The sequence below is a fragment of the Merops nubicus genome, unplaced genomic scaffold (genome assembly GCF_000691845.1).
Source record: "Merops nubicus isolate BGI_N331 unplaced genomic scaffold, ASM69184v1 scaffold3768, whole genome shotgun sequence".
NCBI classification, from domain to species: Eukaryota; Metazoa; Chordata; class Aves; order Coraciiformes; family Meropidae; genus Merops; species Merops nubicus.
In genome coordinates, this window is record NW_008626216.1 from 12,692 (window position 1) to 29,319 (window position 16,628).

Here is a 16,628-nt window from a genome sequence, read left to right on the forward strand (position 1 = left end):
GGTAACATCTGGAGCTACACATAAATACCTGATGCTTAAACAGGAGACTCATATTTTTGCTCAACCAGAAATCAGTTGAGTGACTCTTTAACAACGATACCCACAAGTCCTCTTTGCCTTTCTCCTTGGTGTGTCTGTAAGGTAACTGTTGCTGCATGCCTCTCTGAATGTCACTTTCTTTCCTTTTTCAGAGTTTCTTTGAAGGACAGTCTGCACCGTGGGACTCAGCTAAGAAAGATGAGAACAGAATGAAAAACAGATACGGGAATATCATTGCATGTAAGTGGTGACAAGATCATTGTGCCCTGGGGGCACTTCCCTTCAGAGCCTGGTGAGGATGGCCACCAGCCTCCTGCTCACATCAGGCCTCTGTTCCTCTCATTCAGGAGATAAAAGTGAGGGAAGATGTTAAATGTATTTTTTTGGGGGGGAGAAAACTGTCAGATTTAATGTATTTCCTCACCTAGTCTTCTGTACACCTTCCAACCTGTGGTCAGTGTTTGGTTAGTGGGGAGTGACACCTTTAACCAGTACTCAGCTCTAACAGCTCCCAAACTGCTCCTGGCAGCTTAGTGATGGCATCGTGCAGTTAGTGACCTTGTTGTTGGGTTCTGGAATCTGTATGTGCTTAAAAATGCCAAATTTGAGAAAGATTAGATAGACTAATAATCAAATACCTTGAGGTGAGAGCACACTTTGGTGAAAGACTCCTAAATCTGGCATCATGAGATTGTAAAGTGTGGCAAGAGATGCTGCACATGGACATGGGGGGCAGAAAATGGATCAAGTTTGGTGAAATTATGTTGTTATTTCTACATTGCTGCATTTAAAGGGTAAGTTCCTTGTGTGTGTAGGAGATGATCCCATCCCTGATTGTTCCCTCCAAGTCTAAGGTTAAGATATGAAGCACGTGTGCTTGCAACAGCCAGACAGATAACCCTGAAGTGGGTATAAGCAGAGAAATAGAATCATAGAATCATTTTGGTTGGAAGAGATCTTTAAGATCATTGAGTCCAACCATTCCCCCAGCACTGCCAGGTCCCCACTGCCCCGTGTCCCTCACACCACATCTCCACAGCTTGGAAACCCCTCCAGGGGTGGGGACTCCACCACTGCCCTGGGCAGCCTGGGACAACCCTGGACAACTCTTCTGGTCAAGAATTTTTCCCTAATATCCAACGTAAACCTCTCCTGGCACAACTTGAGGCTGTTTCCTTATGGATAAAGGAAATTAAATCTAGAGAAATGGGAGTATCATGATGGGCTGGAACATAAGCCAAAGAAGATAAATTAGCCAGATGTGGTTTTGCATGTTCCCCTGCAAGCAATCTTTAATGTGTAACAAACTTGTTATTTTGTGAGGAGGTAGCAATACATTAGGTGACTATTATAAATTAAGTAAAAATACCAAAAGCATAAGTAAGGATACCCAAAAAATTCAGTTTATCCTTCCTTTGTGAAATTTTATTTCCAGTTCAAGCTTGTGACAATGGGTCTTCTCTTTTAGTCAGGTTTAGTGTTGTCAGTCCCCTCTTTAATGTCATGCCTTACACTTGGGGACCCTTTGGTTGAAGAAAACAGAGGACTCCTCGTGCTGTGTGTCTGAGGTAATGAAGTGATGAGTGGCCAAGGGAAAACAAGTAAAAGATATTAGATGCACAAATCAATGGCAATTACAAGGGATCCTGAAGGCTTTCTGAGGGGGCAAATATAACTCAGATCATTTAGGTCTCCATTTACTTTCAACCTCCTCAGTATTTAGCAAAGGCAAAGAGTTGGATGGAATTGTTGTCAATGACACTTCCTAGTTCTGTGGCAGTGAAGACACAGATAACACCAGTTAAAATTAAAATCCATTAGAGTGAAAGGCAGTAGCCTAAAAGAGAGGCTGAAACTGCCCATAGTTGGTTGTCTATTTAACATACCTCTGTGCAAATAGGGTAGTTAGCTGTTTAATTATTTTATCTATTTTTTCTGCCAGATAAATGATCACTTGTCTCAGAGGTTTTAGTAGTCCACTTCTGAACATTTGGCCCATGTGGCTGTATAAAGTATTTCCTTTAGCTGAAAAGCATTTTACTAAATTGCTCTTTTATGCTATATTTAAAGACTTAAAAATATGATATTTCAGCTGCCACACTGACTGTGGAGACATTAGAAGGAGTTGTTTATTTTTTTTCTGTGAAGCCTAGAATGTAATATTTTTTTTTCACCCATTTATCCTCTTTGTTTATATTTTCCCCAAGATGCTTCCATTGTTTCTTGTGGTCATTATTGTTCTCTGAGGGAACTAAAACAATAGCCAGCGTTGCAGGAGCTTGTCAGGATGGCAGCATGCTGTACATTACCCAAGTGATGGGTCTTTAATTGCCTACATGTCCTGCTCACCACAGGAAAGGGGCTACAGCTTGTGAGCCAGGGCCTCAACAAGCTGGATCATGATCCAAGTCCAAGCACCCAGAGATGTGCTCCCTCTCTGCTGGACACCAAGAGCTTTGTGAGCACAGGGTCAGGGCGTGGGTTGGGTTGGAAAAGGTCCTTAAAGGTCATCTCATCCAACCCCAGCCTGGGTTGATAGGGGAGGTTGCCCCAACCCAGGTGCAGGACCTTGCCCTTGGCCTTCTTGAACCTCATGAGATCACCTGGGCCACTTCTCAACCTTGTCCAGGTCCCTCTGGATGGGGTCTTGTCCCTCAGGCATGGATATGTTTTCTCATTAGGAACTAAAACCAGCATCAATTTGCTAACAAAACCTTTTTTTACCTAGAAAAAAAATGCTGTTTCTGCCTTAATTACATAGGGTTATACAGGGGTTTTGATAAAAATCTGTTAATTTTTCCCCAGGGGAGATCTTGAGGTGATTTTCAGAACAGGAGGGGTTCTGTATTTATTTTTACCTAACTCAATATTGACTCCATGGGAAGAGATTATTGATCACAGCTTTTAAAAGCAGCTAAAGATTTTAGGTGAGACATTTATAAAGGGCTTGATTTGCAAAGAACCAGCAAGGCACGTCCAAAGAAAGGGTCATTGGCTGGGCATACTAATTAACCAGCTACTCATGGGGCTCGTTAGAGATCACAGTCTGCAGGGTGGCATATCCATGTAGTAGGTAATGTGAGGGGAGCAAGGATAAAAAGCTTCTATTAATTATCTATTACCACCTTCTCCAGAAGCAAATGGATTCTAACACAACTCCTTCTGAAAGCTTAAGTGATCAGTGCAAAGTTTGATCCCCTCATAGAAGGGTATCAAAATAACAACCAGCTGGGAAAGGAGAGGATTGAAAAGCTGCAAAAATGGTCAAGAGCAGATGAAGCATAAAGGAAAAAAATACCCTAAAAGTGTAGAGTTAACATGGAAGCTGCTTAAGAATCAGCATATATGGTGGAAGAATATATGAGTTGGGTTTAAATCTACTTGACGTAAGCACAGGAACATTTCTTTATGTTGACTACAGAATTTTTTCCAATTAAGAAGTGTTGCCATGCAGTGAGGAGCTAAGTAGAGTTTTCACAGCAATAAAAAAAAAAATAGGGGAGTCAGTCCAGCTGCATGGCAAATAAATGGGTATTAATAAATGGGTATTGAACAGTCCATTACCCCTGGAATTCCCTGAAATTCAGCTGAGAATGCACCACTGGAAAAGGTGCTTGTGAGAAGAAAAAAGGGCAAAAAGATTATGTGAAGATAGAGGTATGATGTAACTTATTTCATTTTGCCCAATCCAAAGCAAAGGAAGGGAAAAAAATGGAATAAATAAAGTAACAAAATGAAGGGAAAGATAAAAAGTTACCACTGACTATGATTCCATTGTTTAAATCAGGCTAAAAGAAATAATGGGAAATGTTTAAGAGGGTCCTTAGTGGGGAATTGAAGCTTGTTTTGCCCAATCTGGAGCTCATTGGTGGGCAGGCCATCGAAGAAGGGACTCAGTTGCCCAAATGTAGACGTGTAGTGGTGACCCAGGACATCTCTGCAGGTGTGGCACTACCCATGGGAGGCTTGTGTTACTCCAGGGTGGCAGCTGAAGGCCAGGGAGTGTATCCCAGGGTGGCGAAAGTGGCATGAGATGCTTGTGCTTAGACAACTAAATCCTACCCTAAGTAATTCAAGAAATATATAAAAAAAAAAGATCTTGACTAGCCTGATTTATCCTGGTGAGAATAATGCAGGAAATCATGAAAATGTGGATGGAAATGTACCACGAGTCCAAGCAAGCTTGACTTCTGAAGTCTCCTGACTTCAGCAGAGGTTGGTTGAGGTCCCAAAACTGCAAAAGCAGCAGCCATGTGTGGAGCTTAGAAAGTTCCTATTGAAGTATCTTTGAGAATTAAGGGCCTGTGAGCCAAACCTCTGTTGTAAAGATGCTGATAAATGGCTTAATTAAGCAGAGAGTAGCACAGCATAGTTTGTTAGGGTCAGACCAGCATGGGTTAAGTCATGGAGGGTCACACCTCTGTAAATTTTTAGCCTTGGAGAGGTGAATGAAGGGGCTCAAAAGGATAACCTGGTGAACACAATTGATTTGAATATTCCAGCACGTTTGGAAAAAACTCTTTTTGTGAAGGCTGTTGGGTGAAACAATCACAAGATAATGGCAAAATAGGAGCTGTGTGGAACCTAAAGCTGGAGTTTTAGTTCAGTCTGATTTACTTGGTTGGGTTGCAAGCTGGGACCTTTCTCTGTCCCAGGAGAAGGAGGCTCTGAGACCTCTATGAACATAAAAGAGGGTAAAATAAAGAATTTGCCTCTTCCTTTCCTACACAGAGATTTGAATATCTCTTAGCTTGTAATTTTGAAACAGTATTTTAAAAACCACTTGCCTCTCCTTACTCTGCTGTAATTTGGGCCAACATTACACTATGTAGGATGAAATTGGGTTTTTTTAAGCCACTTCATGTTCTTTCATCCCTTCCAGAAAAGTCGTTGCGTTGGGTTGCTTTTGAACCAAGAGCATCAAGAGGAGCATAGGAAGCCTCAAAGAAAAGCAAGTTCTGCCAGGATAGAGGGATTCTAGCTGCTAGAACTTCTTAATCACTCTCGTGGTATCAGAAGGAAGATGAGGCAGCTGACAAATAACAAATTTGTGGCATCGTGTTTGAAACTGGAATTTGGAAAAGAGAGTGGGAAGGGTTTGCATGTTCCTGGATGGATATAGATGGACACAGTGGAGCCAAATTCAGTGACAGAGCCATTGTCTGACTGCTGGGGTTTTGTCATGACCTGGGTCTGCTTTCTCTCTTCCTGAAAGCATCCTGGGTTTCCTTCAGAATCTGTGAGGTGACCCTATGTCTTACTCTGAGTCCTGGCAGAAGCATTTCCCAGTGACTAAAACCTTTGGCAGCTTCCTGTTGGTTTATTGGCTAAAGAGGAGGTGTCAAGGCAAAAAAGAAACCACCCATAATTGCAATGGATTTCACATTAGAAATATTTAAGGTGCTCAGACTGAAAATCAGAGGGGATTTGGGAAGGAATGCCTTGAGAGGAGGATTAAATGTAGAGACAGTGTTTTCATGCAGCACAAAACAAACATGAACTTGCAAATGCTGAGGTTTTAGTTTAAAGTAGTATTTTGATGAAGGCTTTGTTAGCAAACGTGTCTTTAATGACTTCTTTTTTTTCTCTCCATTGTTCCTCTTTCAGACGATCATTCTCGAGTGAGGCTGCAGCCCATTGAAGGGGAAACAAGTTCTGATTACATCAATGGGAATTATATTGATGTGAGTATGCTGGTGCAGACAACAAACTTCACATTGTGTTCAAAGAGGGAGCTGGTGTTATTCTCAAGTTATTCATCATTTGTAATAGATATCACAGCTAATATCAGCTGCTAAACGTTGTTGGGAAGTGCTGTCTTTGAAAGGTAGGTGTACACACAAGGAGGGGGAAAAAAAAAGCCTCAAAGATTTTGTCAATAAGCAAATGAAAGGAATCATTTCCTCCAACTGCCAGTAGACTGAGACCTTGCCAGAAACACTGTGTGGCTACTTTGCCTCCTGGTGCTTCTGTGGGCTAGCAAAATGTTATTTTCACTTTCTGTCAACAGCTTGGCATCGTTCCACATTTAAAAGAAAGCTGTTTGCATATTAATGTGACAAAACTCTGTAATGCCTAATGCAGAGATTTGCAATCTCTTGTCATCTCTGCACTTTTAAGTCGCCTTCAAAGTATATTCTGCAGCTGTTAACCAGCACTTCTAATGCAAGCAAGACATTCCATTAAATATGTAGGCTGTTTAATTATTGAAGGTGGCTTCTTTGTTCATTCTGGATCGTGTTAACTTAATGTTTTACATTAGAATAAATTCTTTAAGAGACAAGGTGTTTGGGGTTGGAGGAATGCAGTCAGAAGTAGGATTGAAAATCATTAGAAAGCCAATACTATCTAAAGGCAGAACTCTACAGAGAGCAAAGGCAATAAATGTATTGCTTACATGCAGTGCTGGATGTTAGGCTAAGTAAAACAAGTGTTGCTTCATAGGAAGCTGCACCTGCTAAAGATTTCTTGTTCAGCAGTGGCATCTTTGAAAAATGGTGTCACGGTTTGCAGTTCAAATTTAATCACCAGTATGCAAGACAAATGTAACATGTTCTTCTCAGAGCTGGAGCTGCACGAGGAAAGCAGGTACTTCACCTGGAACAGCCTGAAGTCTGAAGCTGTAGCTTTCTGAAGACATCTCCTTCCACAGATGTTTGTTGGCATGTTTGAGAATCCCCAAGTTATGCTCTGATTTCTGCTCAGTCCTTTGGAGTTTGAACTAATAACACAGTTCCCAAGAAATATGTTTACTTAGATGTCTCACTAAACTAAGAGGATGGAGGGAATGTGGCCCTAGAAGAACCAGTGGGGGAGAAGCAAAATGTTCTCTCCCTTCATCCTCAGCAGAAGCCTTCATTGCAAAGCTTGGAGGACTGCAGACATCTTCCAGAGACAGCTCTGCCACAAAACACAGCACTTCTGGTTTATAATCTATCAAGTTTCCATTTTAGAAAAGGCTGTTTTGCTACTACAGAACCAGCTGCAATTTTCCTCTTGCATGCAGTTGTTAGTACAGTTGTCAGACAGAAGCATGTTAATAAGGGGAGGACACTGCCACAGACATTATGACATTTTCTTGGATGGAAGAGGGAGGGGCAATAAGAATGCTGTATTTTTTCTCATGTGGTTTTTCACTGGGAAAGGGAATTGTTTGATCCCAGTCATTAGGAGTATTAAATAGCAGGAAAAATATCAACCCTGTAGCTACCTGAACCCTTCTAGCTTCGTAGACTTCCAATTTTTGTTTCAGTGGCACATAAAGGAATTAATTCTGTTATTCATGTTAATCTTTCCATAATAGTCAAGATGTCTTCAGTTGTTTGGGGTCTTTCCCAGCTTACACCACTGCAATGCCTCTTTACAGCTTTATATTCTTCCTGACAACACATCACAACTATTATTAAAAGATGACCAGTGGTCTAACTGAGTTCACCCACATACTAGTGCATGGTCTGAACCTCTGCTGGCACTCCCATCACGTCCAAAACCCCAACACTATCAAAATGGTTTTGTTCCCTATTGGCAGCCTGTTCCATACTGCAGAGAATCCAGAGTATTGGTCTCTATGAAACAGCCAAGTTGTGATTGAGCTGCTCTTGTCATCACAGAGTTGTTTCACATTCCTCCTTTTTACACATGAACAAGTGTTTTCCTACCAAACCACTGAGGCAGAAGAATTCCCCCTCCTTATCACCCTTCAGAACTCAAACACCAACCAACCACAGTGGACAGAGGGAATGTTCCCCAGCCTGCTGAGTGCAGATCCAGTAGGTGTTTGAAAAGGGGAGGGCTTTGCCCTCAGCAGCACAGCTGAAAAAGTTACAATTTTGTTCAAGAACCACTATTATTTTTGTTCAAGAACGTGCATTGTTTTGTTCAAGCACAAAACTTACTTTTTTTTTTCTTTTTTTTCAATTTATTTCAGGGTTATCATAGACCAAATCACTACATTGCTACACAAGGTAAGTTTATCACCCTTTCTTTTCAGTTAGGTGAGGCTAAGAGGTTTTGGATTACAGTTTATACTCTTTAACATGCATTCTTGCCACAGTCAATATCCAGGACAGAGCAGGTTCAATGTCTTAGCAACTGAATTATTACCTAATTTTCAGGGATGTCAAGTAATCTAAAGGTCCTTCAGCTTTCTGTTCAGATAGGTTTTGAGGAGAAAAGCAAAATACATCCTTTTTACTGGAAGTGACTTAAAATGTGAATAAGAACCTATTCTCTTTATCAACATCCAAATTAATTATCAACTTGTACTTGTCTTCCAAGACTGAATTTGCCCATTCTGATGCAGTTGCTATTTATTTTTTGCTCCAGCTTAGAGCCAGAACAGGTAAGTTGAGGCTTCTGTGGCTCCTTAATCATAATATTGGACAACGTGGCAATATCCTGGCTGTGTTTGGGTGGTGGGGATGTGAAGATTGGATTGCTCCTCCACTGCCTGGAGGGAGTCTTCTCCACGATAGGTGTTCTTGTGACAGAGCTCCCTGCACTTGCCCATGGATCTGAAGAAGCTGAGCTCCACCCACATATGTTATTTCAACATATGCCCAAGATTTTCAGAGAGCCAGCTGGAGGACTGAGTGCAGTGTGCTCAGAATAATCTTACCACGTGTTGAGTTTAGAGGTCATATAAACCTTTTAATGACTTTTTTACAGAAGCAGGAAAGTGTTGGCTGTGTCAGTAAGAGCTCTCACTGTCTTTTCAGTTGTCTCTTCTGTCTAGAACCACCCTCTACTGTGAATATTACACTTTTAGACCAGAATTAGAATTTATTCTCTTGGAATACGAGCCATTTAAATGTGCTGCTTCTTCCACTTCTGCTGCCCACCCACCACACCCATCAGTCCAGTCTTTCTACACATGAGCCAGGCAGTAAAACTAGGATGAAAATGTTTGCTTAATTCCCTTTGGGCTTTTACAGCCTCCTAAGAAGAAATGGATTGTTCCATTTAACCATTAGCTAATGATGCTGTCGATTTTCCCCTTTAATTGAACCCTAAAATAAAAAGATACAGAGCTGGCATTTTGCTTGCAGGTTGTCCTGCAGCTGTGTTCATGGGGAGGTTCACCAGAACATCTCCCCCAGAGCTTTATGATAGACATGTGAGATCCCTGGCTGAAGGAAGTTGAAATGCAGCTTTATCCCTCAGCATGTAGGTAGAAAATACCAACCTGGAGGGTTTTGTACTTTCAGCTCTTAAAGCCAAGTGCATAATAATGCATTAATAATGCACTGAACATCATGCACCAGCTCCACCAGCAGGTCCCAACACTTTCTTTGCCACATTTTTTTCCTGATACAAGAAAAACTCTTCTTCTAGTGTCAAGAACTAGAATAAGAGGGGCAGAAACAAATCTTTTTCCAAGATATGGCTGTATCTTCCATAAATCCCTTGATCTATGACTGTTTCAGCTGTCATTCTTTGAGTCAGGTCCCACAGGTTTCTTCTGTGTAGGAGCAGCCACGTGCACACAGGGGTACCTAACACCCCTCCATGGTACAATGAGTGAGAAACTCTCTCTGAAGACTATAACCTGCATTTAAAATGGGCATACAGTGTAGAGCAAATTGAGAATAGCCTGCCCGTGGGATTTTGGGTGGATTACATCTTTAACATCTTATTTTTTAAGGCCAGTTGGGAAGCAGATTTGTATCTGTGTTTTGGAGGAGTGAAGAACCCTGCTCTCAAGAGGTTTACGTGTTCATTCTGGCTCTGTCCTTGGCCTGATGAAGAATTATGAGAAAGCTTCTTTTCCTTCCTCTGTCTCAGCTTTCCCATCTGCAGAATAGGGTTAAAAATACTAAAAAAAAATGCTTTTTATAGCCCTCTGCAACATCCTGAGAGCTGCAGCTGTGTAAAGTCTAGGGAGTGTTATTCTCCAGTGTCCCAGCTTTGGCACAGGAGAATCACAGAACCATTTTGGGTTGGAAGAGACCTGGAAGATCCTTGAGTCCCATCAGCCCTTAACCCAGGACCTCTGAGGCTCATTGCAAGCAAGAGGCAGCCTGCAGAGGTGGGAAGGGAGCTGGGAATAATCCCTAAAACTCCTTGAAGGCTTCGAATTAGCTGGGAAAGGGAAGACATTGGTTTCACATGTCCAAGAGCCACGGCTGTCAGTGCAAGCTGCTGCTCTGTTTCAGAGCCCACTTCCACCCAGATCCATACAAACACAGCCTGTTTCATTCCCCAGATGTCTGCTTTCTGTCAGCCTTCAAATAACTTTTCCCCTTCTCCCTTTCCCAGCAGCTTTTGCAGGTGCACACGCCCATTGTGCTTTGAAGGGAAATGTCATTCCCTGAGTCAGCCTGAGATCTCTGAGGAGTTGGAATGATTGATATTTAATTGTCCTGTGTTCTTCTTAAGCTGCGTTCAACATATCAAGTGTTAATGAGCAAATATAATTGTTTGAAGTGAAGAAGTGGCAAATTTAATCAGTTTGTAATAGACTAGCAATCTGCTTTTAACAGAGCTGGGAGTTGCATAATCACCTGTTTATTAAAGTGTTTCTGTCTTCCATACTAACCAGAGTTTGACGTACAGACAGGGATCTTTCCACCTTGGCATCCACTTTTTAAAAGACTTCCCTGATGGAGGTTTCTCAGCTAATAATCCAAAAAGGTTCCACTTATTTTAAGAGCAGCACATTCAGAGCGTGCAATTCCAGTTATAAAATCAACATCCATTTACATGAGCAGTATAACAGGCTGAATTTGCAGCTAATAAAGACTTTTGGTGATCTGCTGTAACAACAGATGGGATCTGCACCTGAGTCACCATGATTAAAAAGATTCCCTTGTCAGAAACTGGCATATTGGGTCATGAAGAAGCAGCAAGCTGGTGCAATTTAAATCTCACTATTTTGGTTTATATCTCCCTCGTTCCCATGGATATCATTCTTTATTTTATTTTATTTTTAATAGCAAAATATCAAGTTCTTGTGTGATCTGTTCTATTTACTGGCAGCTAGGATTGGTTTGTTTTTTTTTTTTTCCTAGGAGTTAGGTAATCAGTGAATTTTCAACAGATCCTTTAGTGAAGGGATTAGGTTGAATATCTGTGTGACATTTATTCTCACACTCACTGCTGGATGTTCTCACTGTTGTTGATTTTCTGTGGCTCACTCTGATGACTAAGCAGGAAAAATGAATCTGGTTTTACCTTTACTTGGTCTGTGTCCCTTGGTGCTGGGGCAGTTAACTGAGCTATCCCTTAGCTCAAGTCTCTGGCAAAGGTTTTTGTGATGTTTCCTCCACCACTGCACTGGCAATCATGGGTGACAAAAACGTGTTCAGACAGTTCTCCAGCATCACTCCTTGCCATTGCCACCAGGGCTGGTTTCTGAGCAAATCCATCATGTGCCAAGCAGCAGATACTCACAAGCCAGCTGCATGTCCTGAAAGATGAAGGACATTCATTTGCATACCTCAGACTTTGAAATATTCCTTATGGTTCAGATTGTCTCTGCTTGGTGAGCATGCAGAGGAACTGGATTTAGGGACATTTGTGGTATTGCAGCCTTCCAATATCTAAAGGGGCCTACCAGAAAGCTGGGGAGGGACTTTTTACCTGGGCTTGGAATGATAGGATGAGGGATAATGGCTTCAAACTGAAAAGGAGAGATTTAGATTAGAAGGGAGAAGTTCTTCACTGTGAGGGTGGTGAGACACTGGAAGAGGTTTCCCAGGGAAGCTGTGGGTGCTCCATCCCTGGAGGTGTTCAAGACCAGGTTGGATGGGGCTTGGAGCAACCTGCTCTAGTTGAAGATGTCCCTGCCCATGGCAGGGGGGTTGGAACTAGGTGATCTTTAAGGTCCCTTCCAACCCAAACCATTCTATGCCTGTAAAAAGTCACTTTTGAGAACAGAGCAGGTTTAGCTGTAACAGCCCAGTGTGGCCTTTCAACCTCTTTTTGTCTGTGTCCAGTTGTAAAGCAGATGCCAAAGAGTTTCACTTCATGTATAGCTGGTGATGGAGACAGACATCAAGCCAAGCTTCAGCCAGGAGGAGTTTGTTAGCTATGAGCTACAGACTTCTGAAGACAAATATTTAGGATGGAGACGTTTGCAGTGTTAACGACAGCAGCACAAACTCACCACTCTAACAACCCCTTTCATAGTCCTTCTCTTTTCTGCTGAAAAACAACGAAGCAAGGTGGCTCTACACCATTTTTCAGCCCCATAGATGCTGTCATCTTTGCAGGTAGTCAGGTGGATTTCCTGATGTATAGCTGAAGTGATTGAATTTGATCCACCAATATTAGTCTTGAAGATTCGACTGCTTTTGATGCTGTTCTTCACTTCTGAACCACCAAACCATGCAGAAGGTGGTTGAAGCCATCTGTCTTCAGGAAATCCATGTAATCAAACCATCTTTTTTTTACTGTCAAGTTTTATTTTCCAGCTGGTCTTCAGCAGCAGGTCTAAGGCAGCTTTTTGTCTCCTCATTTGCTGCTATAAAGTGTACCCCATTTACAAACAGAAGGTATTTCAGAAGCAAATGTATCAAGAAACAATTAAGGCTTTTTTTTTTATCTTGTCAACATATCCCAGCCTTTGAGACCTTGTTGTCTCTTCTCTATTCTATATCATAGAATCATAGAATCCTTTAGGTTGGAAGGGACCTCCAAGATCATCAAGTCCAACCCTTGAGCCATTAGGGCTCTAAAGTCCTCTGCTAAAACAGATCAGAATCTGTCAGGGTTGGAAGGGACCACAAGGATCCCCCAGTTCCAACCCCTCTGCCATGAGCAGGGACACCTCCCACTAGATCAGGCTGCCCAGAGCCTCCTCCAGCCTGGCCTTAAAGACCCCCAGGGATGGGGCCTCAACCCCCTCCCTGGGCAACCCATTCCAGGGTCTCACCACTCTCATGGGGAAGAACTTCTTCCTCACACCCAGCCTGAATCTGCCCACTGCCAGCTTTGCCCCATTCCCCCTAGTCCTGTCACTGCCCAATATCCTAAAAAGTCCCTCCCCAGCTTTCTTGTAGCCCCCCTAAGATACTGGAAGGCCACAATAAGGTCACTTCAGAGCCTTCTCCTCTCCAGACTGACTAGCCCCAACTCTCTCAGTCTGTCCTCACAGCAGAGCTGCTCCAGCCCAGTATAGTAGCATTGCAAATTTAGCCATGGAGAAATGTCAATCAAATACTGCAATCCCTCATAAAACATAATAAAAAACCAGCATTAAAACATTAGTGTTGCTCTTTCCTACTTAAAGTGGAAAATCACCAGTATGCTCCCCAAAATAACACTAAATAATAGTGCCGAGGGAATCTGTTGTCATGCAGAATTAATTTTTACCATAATTATCCTGAATTTCAAAGGAAAAATATCCAATACACATTTAGTCATTAATGACCTTCACACATACCTTGCTCTGACTAATATTTGATTCTGATTATTTCTATGACTGAGAAAGAAATGAATGTACCTGAGTTCTCCAGCCCTAAATAGAAGAATACTTTGTGAGTGATATATCTCACTCATGAGATACCTGTCAGGATAGTAAATTATGCCAAATTTTTCTAGGATTTTTACTTGTGCTTTAATGTGGACTAAATTATTTTGTTTGTTCATGTTAATGGATTTAAACTCCCAGCACAAGATTAAAAAATATAGCATCCGAATCTCTTTCTCACAAGCATGAGCAACTTTCCTTCACAATAAGGTCCTTGGGGAAAAATAAAAGGAACAAGTAGCCAAAATGAACTCATATTTTTGAGCTAGAGAATGGTGATGATTTTATTACATCCTGATGCTTGTGATTGACTCCACATGAAAATAGAAAGTAGAAATGGGAAAGACTAATTAGGTTCTTTTGTCCATTCCCTAAGGAACCTTCTACTGAAGGGGATAAAATGATCTTAAACTTCTTATGCATCATCAAAATTGATTCTGCATTGCAAGCTGATATGAAGAACCCAGTCCAACAAGTCAATTAACCAAGATTTTTGTGTTGGAAATGTTGCAGGCAGCATGTTTTTTAGAAAATAACTGCCATATTTGTTAGTCTTCCCAAACTCAGATGGGTTCTTTAGAAGGAGTGATTAATAAGCATTCATATTTCCATGATGCAAATCACCTTTGCTGAGAAGAAATTAGAAGCTAACGTGTCTTTCTTCCTGGAAAAGGTTGATTCAGCTAAACTGACACTTCCTCTTGGAAGTTCCTGCTTACCAAATGATGTTCTTTCCTACCTACGAGCCAGTTCCTGCCTCTGCAAACCAGTGGCTCCTCTCTGTGCCATCTCTGAATCTACTATTAAGGAGAAATCAGGCAAAATCAGGTTTTTCCATGCTGATAGGGACCCAGCCTCGTTGGAAGTTCATCCACAGCTTTATTTGGTGTGGTGTTGATCTGCTGGAGGGTGGGAGGCTCTGCAGAGGTTTCTGGCCAGGCTGCATCGTTGGGCTGAGGTTCAACCAAGCCAAGGGCCAGGTCCTGCACTTGGGTCACAGCAAGACTATGGTTTCACCAAGTTTCCTCTTGGTTTCACCAAGTCAGCCTGCAGTGCTGCTGGGAGTAGCCCAGAGGTGTTAATGGGCTGTGTGCTCTTTGTTCTTTGGGAAATGATAGGACATTTTCATTGGATTTTGCTGATTCTGAGCTAGCATTGGAAATTTAGCCATGGAGAACTGTCAATCAACACTTGATTAGATGGCAAGTTAGCCAGTAGGATGAGCTGTAGTGTTATCAAGATGTTCTAAACAGCACCTGCCAGGAGTACAGGAGTAAAATCTGGTCTCAGGCTTAAAAATACCAACACCTTTTGTGTCTTCATGTCATATGGCATTCAGATTTTATGTATTCATGTTTCAGTTCTGCTGCAGTGGAGCTCCAGTCCTAGACTGGGATTTCTTGGTGGCACCATGATGCATAGAGATGTGTGTTGTTTCAGCCTGGTTAGGGCTGGATCAATAAAGAAGAGAAAAAGCTGTGGGATATTGCAGAGAATAAATGCCACATCCTCATAAAACCTTGTAACTATATAGAGAATTCACTGCAGAGTGGGATTGGAGAAGCCAGCAAGAGAAATGATCCAGCTCTGGCCAACAGTTGATGTGTGTGTGTACGTGCACTTAGAGAAGAAGGCTTTTCAAACTGATTATCTAATCCTGGGGAATGAGCAATTTTAAAGGAAAAAAATTCTCTGGAGTAATCAGTTTTGTCATTCCTCAAAGGATATAATTTTTTAAGCATTCCTACATTAAATTGGGAATTAAAAATGGAGGTTTTTTTTCATTTTAGCTGCTAATGAGACACGTATCTTCCATAAAACAATAGGACTGTGGCTCATCACTTCTGTGCATTGCAAAGGGTGTGTTACAAGCCAAATATTTCCCTTTTCTTTTTGTATTGAGAAAGAGATGGAGAATTTCCAGGTAAACCTCCTCCTTTCCTTCATCCTGGGAAAGGTCTGGTGCTGACTCCTCTACCTGCAGGAGGAGATGCTGTAGAAAGGCAGCCACAGCAGGGGCCAGCCTCCTGGGAGCTGTAGATGAAATCTCTCCGTGCCCCTCAGTCACTTGGCCATCTAAATCTCCTCAAAAGCTAATGGGACTGGAAAGCACTTTGCAAATTTGATTTTGGGAAAGCCCATTTCCCCGTGGAGCAAGGTGCAGGAGCAGGGCTTGCTGACTGGCCAGCTCAAAGCAGGGTAGGATTTAGCTGGTGCCTGAAAATCAGCCCATTACTATTCTCTGTGCTGTCCCTTGGCTGATAATGAGAGAAAACTGTGGATTTTTTTTTCCCTGAGCAAAGGATGCAGTAGAAAGCCTCTGTTCCCATCACTGCTCTGGGCAGGATTGGTCCCAGCAAAGCATTTCAGCTCGCTTTATAAGCAGCATTTTCCTGAAATGTCAAGCTAACAAGATTCAGTCAGATCTGTTCCTTATTGACAATCCATCTAAGGTGAGGGAATAATGAAAAACACATTTTAAATTCATAGCTCAGGCCTGATTAACCCACTTGAGTGTAGCTGAGGCAACTTGCTGTGGAATAGTGCTGCTGAATATATACTCTTTTCTGGGTTTTTTTTTTTGTATTGTGAGCTGGTATTGTTGCAAAAGGCCAAAAAAAAATGGAACTGGGGGACTGGCTACAGCTCCAACACAGGTTCTGCATAAATCTGATAGACGTGGTCTCTTCTGAAGCTGGGGTTGAAACTTGTGTGAGGAGAAACTGAACAGGTTTTTCTTTGTTTGGGGATTCATTTCTGGTGGAATTCCTGCTTACCAAATGATGTTCTTTCCTACCTACGAGCCAGTTCCTGCCTCTGCAAACCAGTGGCTCTTCTCTGTGCCATCTCTGAATCTACTTTAAGGAGAAATCAGGCAAAATCAGGTTTTTCCATGCTGATAGGGACCCAGCCTCGTTGGAAGTTCATCCACAGCTTTGTTTATTTGGTGTGGTGTTGATCTGCTGGAGGGTGGGAGGCTCTGCAGAGGGTCTGGCCAGGCTGCATCGATGGGATGAGGTTCAACCAAGCCAAGGGCCAGGTCCTGCACTTGGGTCACAGCCACACCCTTCCGGGCTGCGTGATTGGGCTGAGGTCAAACCAAGCCAAGGGCCAGGTC

At 42.2% G+C, this 16,628-nt stretch overlaps 1 protein-coding gene across 1 annotated transcript in view; it reads left to right on the top strand.

Moving 5' to 3' along the window:
- Window positions 1–191: 191 nt before the first annotated feature.
- LOC103778331 (receptor-type tyrosine-protein phosphatase mu) overlaps window positions 192–16,628 on the top strand; it is a gene marked incomplete at its 5' end in the record, with an annotated part of 57,767 nt that continues 41,330 nt past the window's right edge. Inside the window, 3 exons of the mRNA XM_008945912.1 lie at window positions 192–279; window positions 5,647–5,723; window positions 7,967–8,003. Coding sequence (XP_008944160.1) covers window positions 192–279; window positions 5,647–5,723; window positions 7,967–8,003 — 202 coding nt within the window. The remainder of the gene's footprint in view (window positions 280–5,646; window positions 5,724–7,966; window positions 8,004–16,628) is intronic.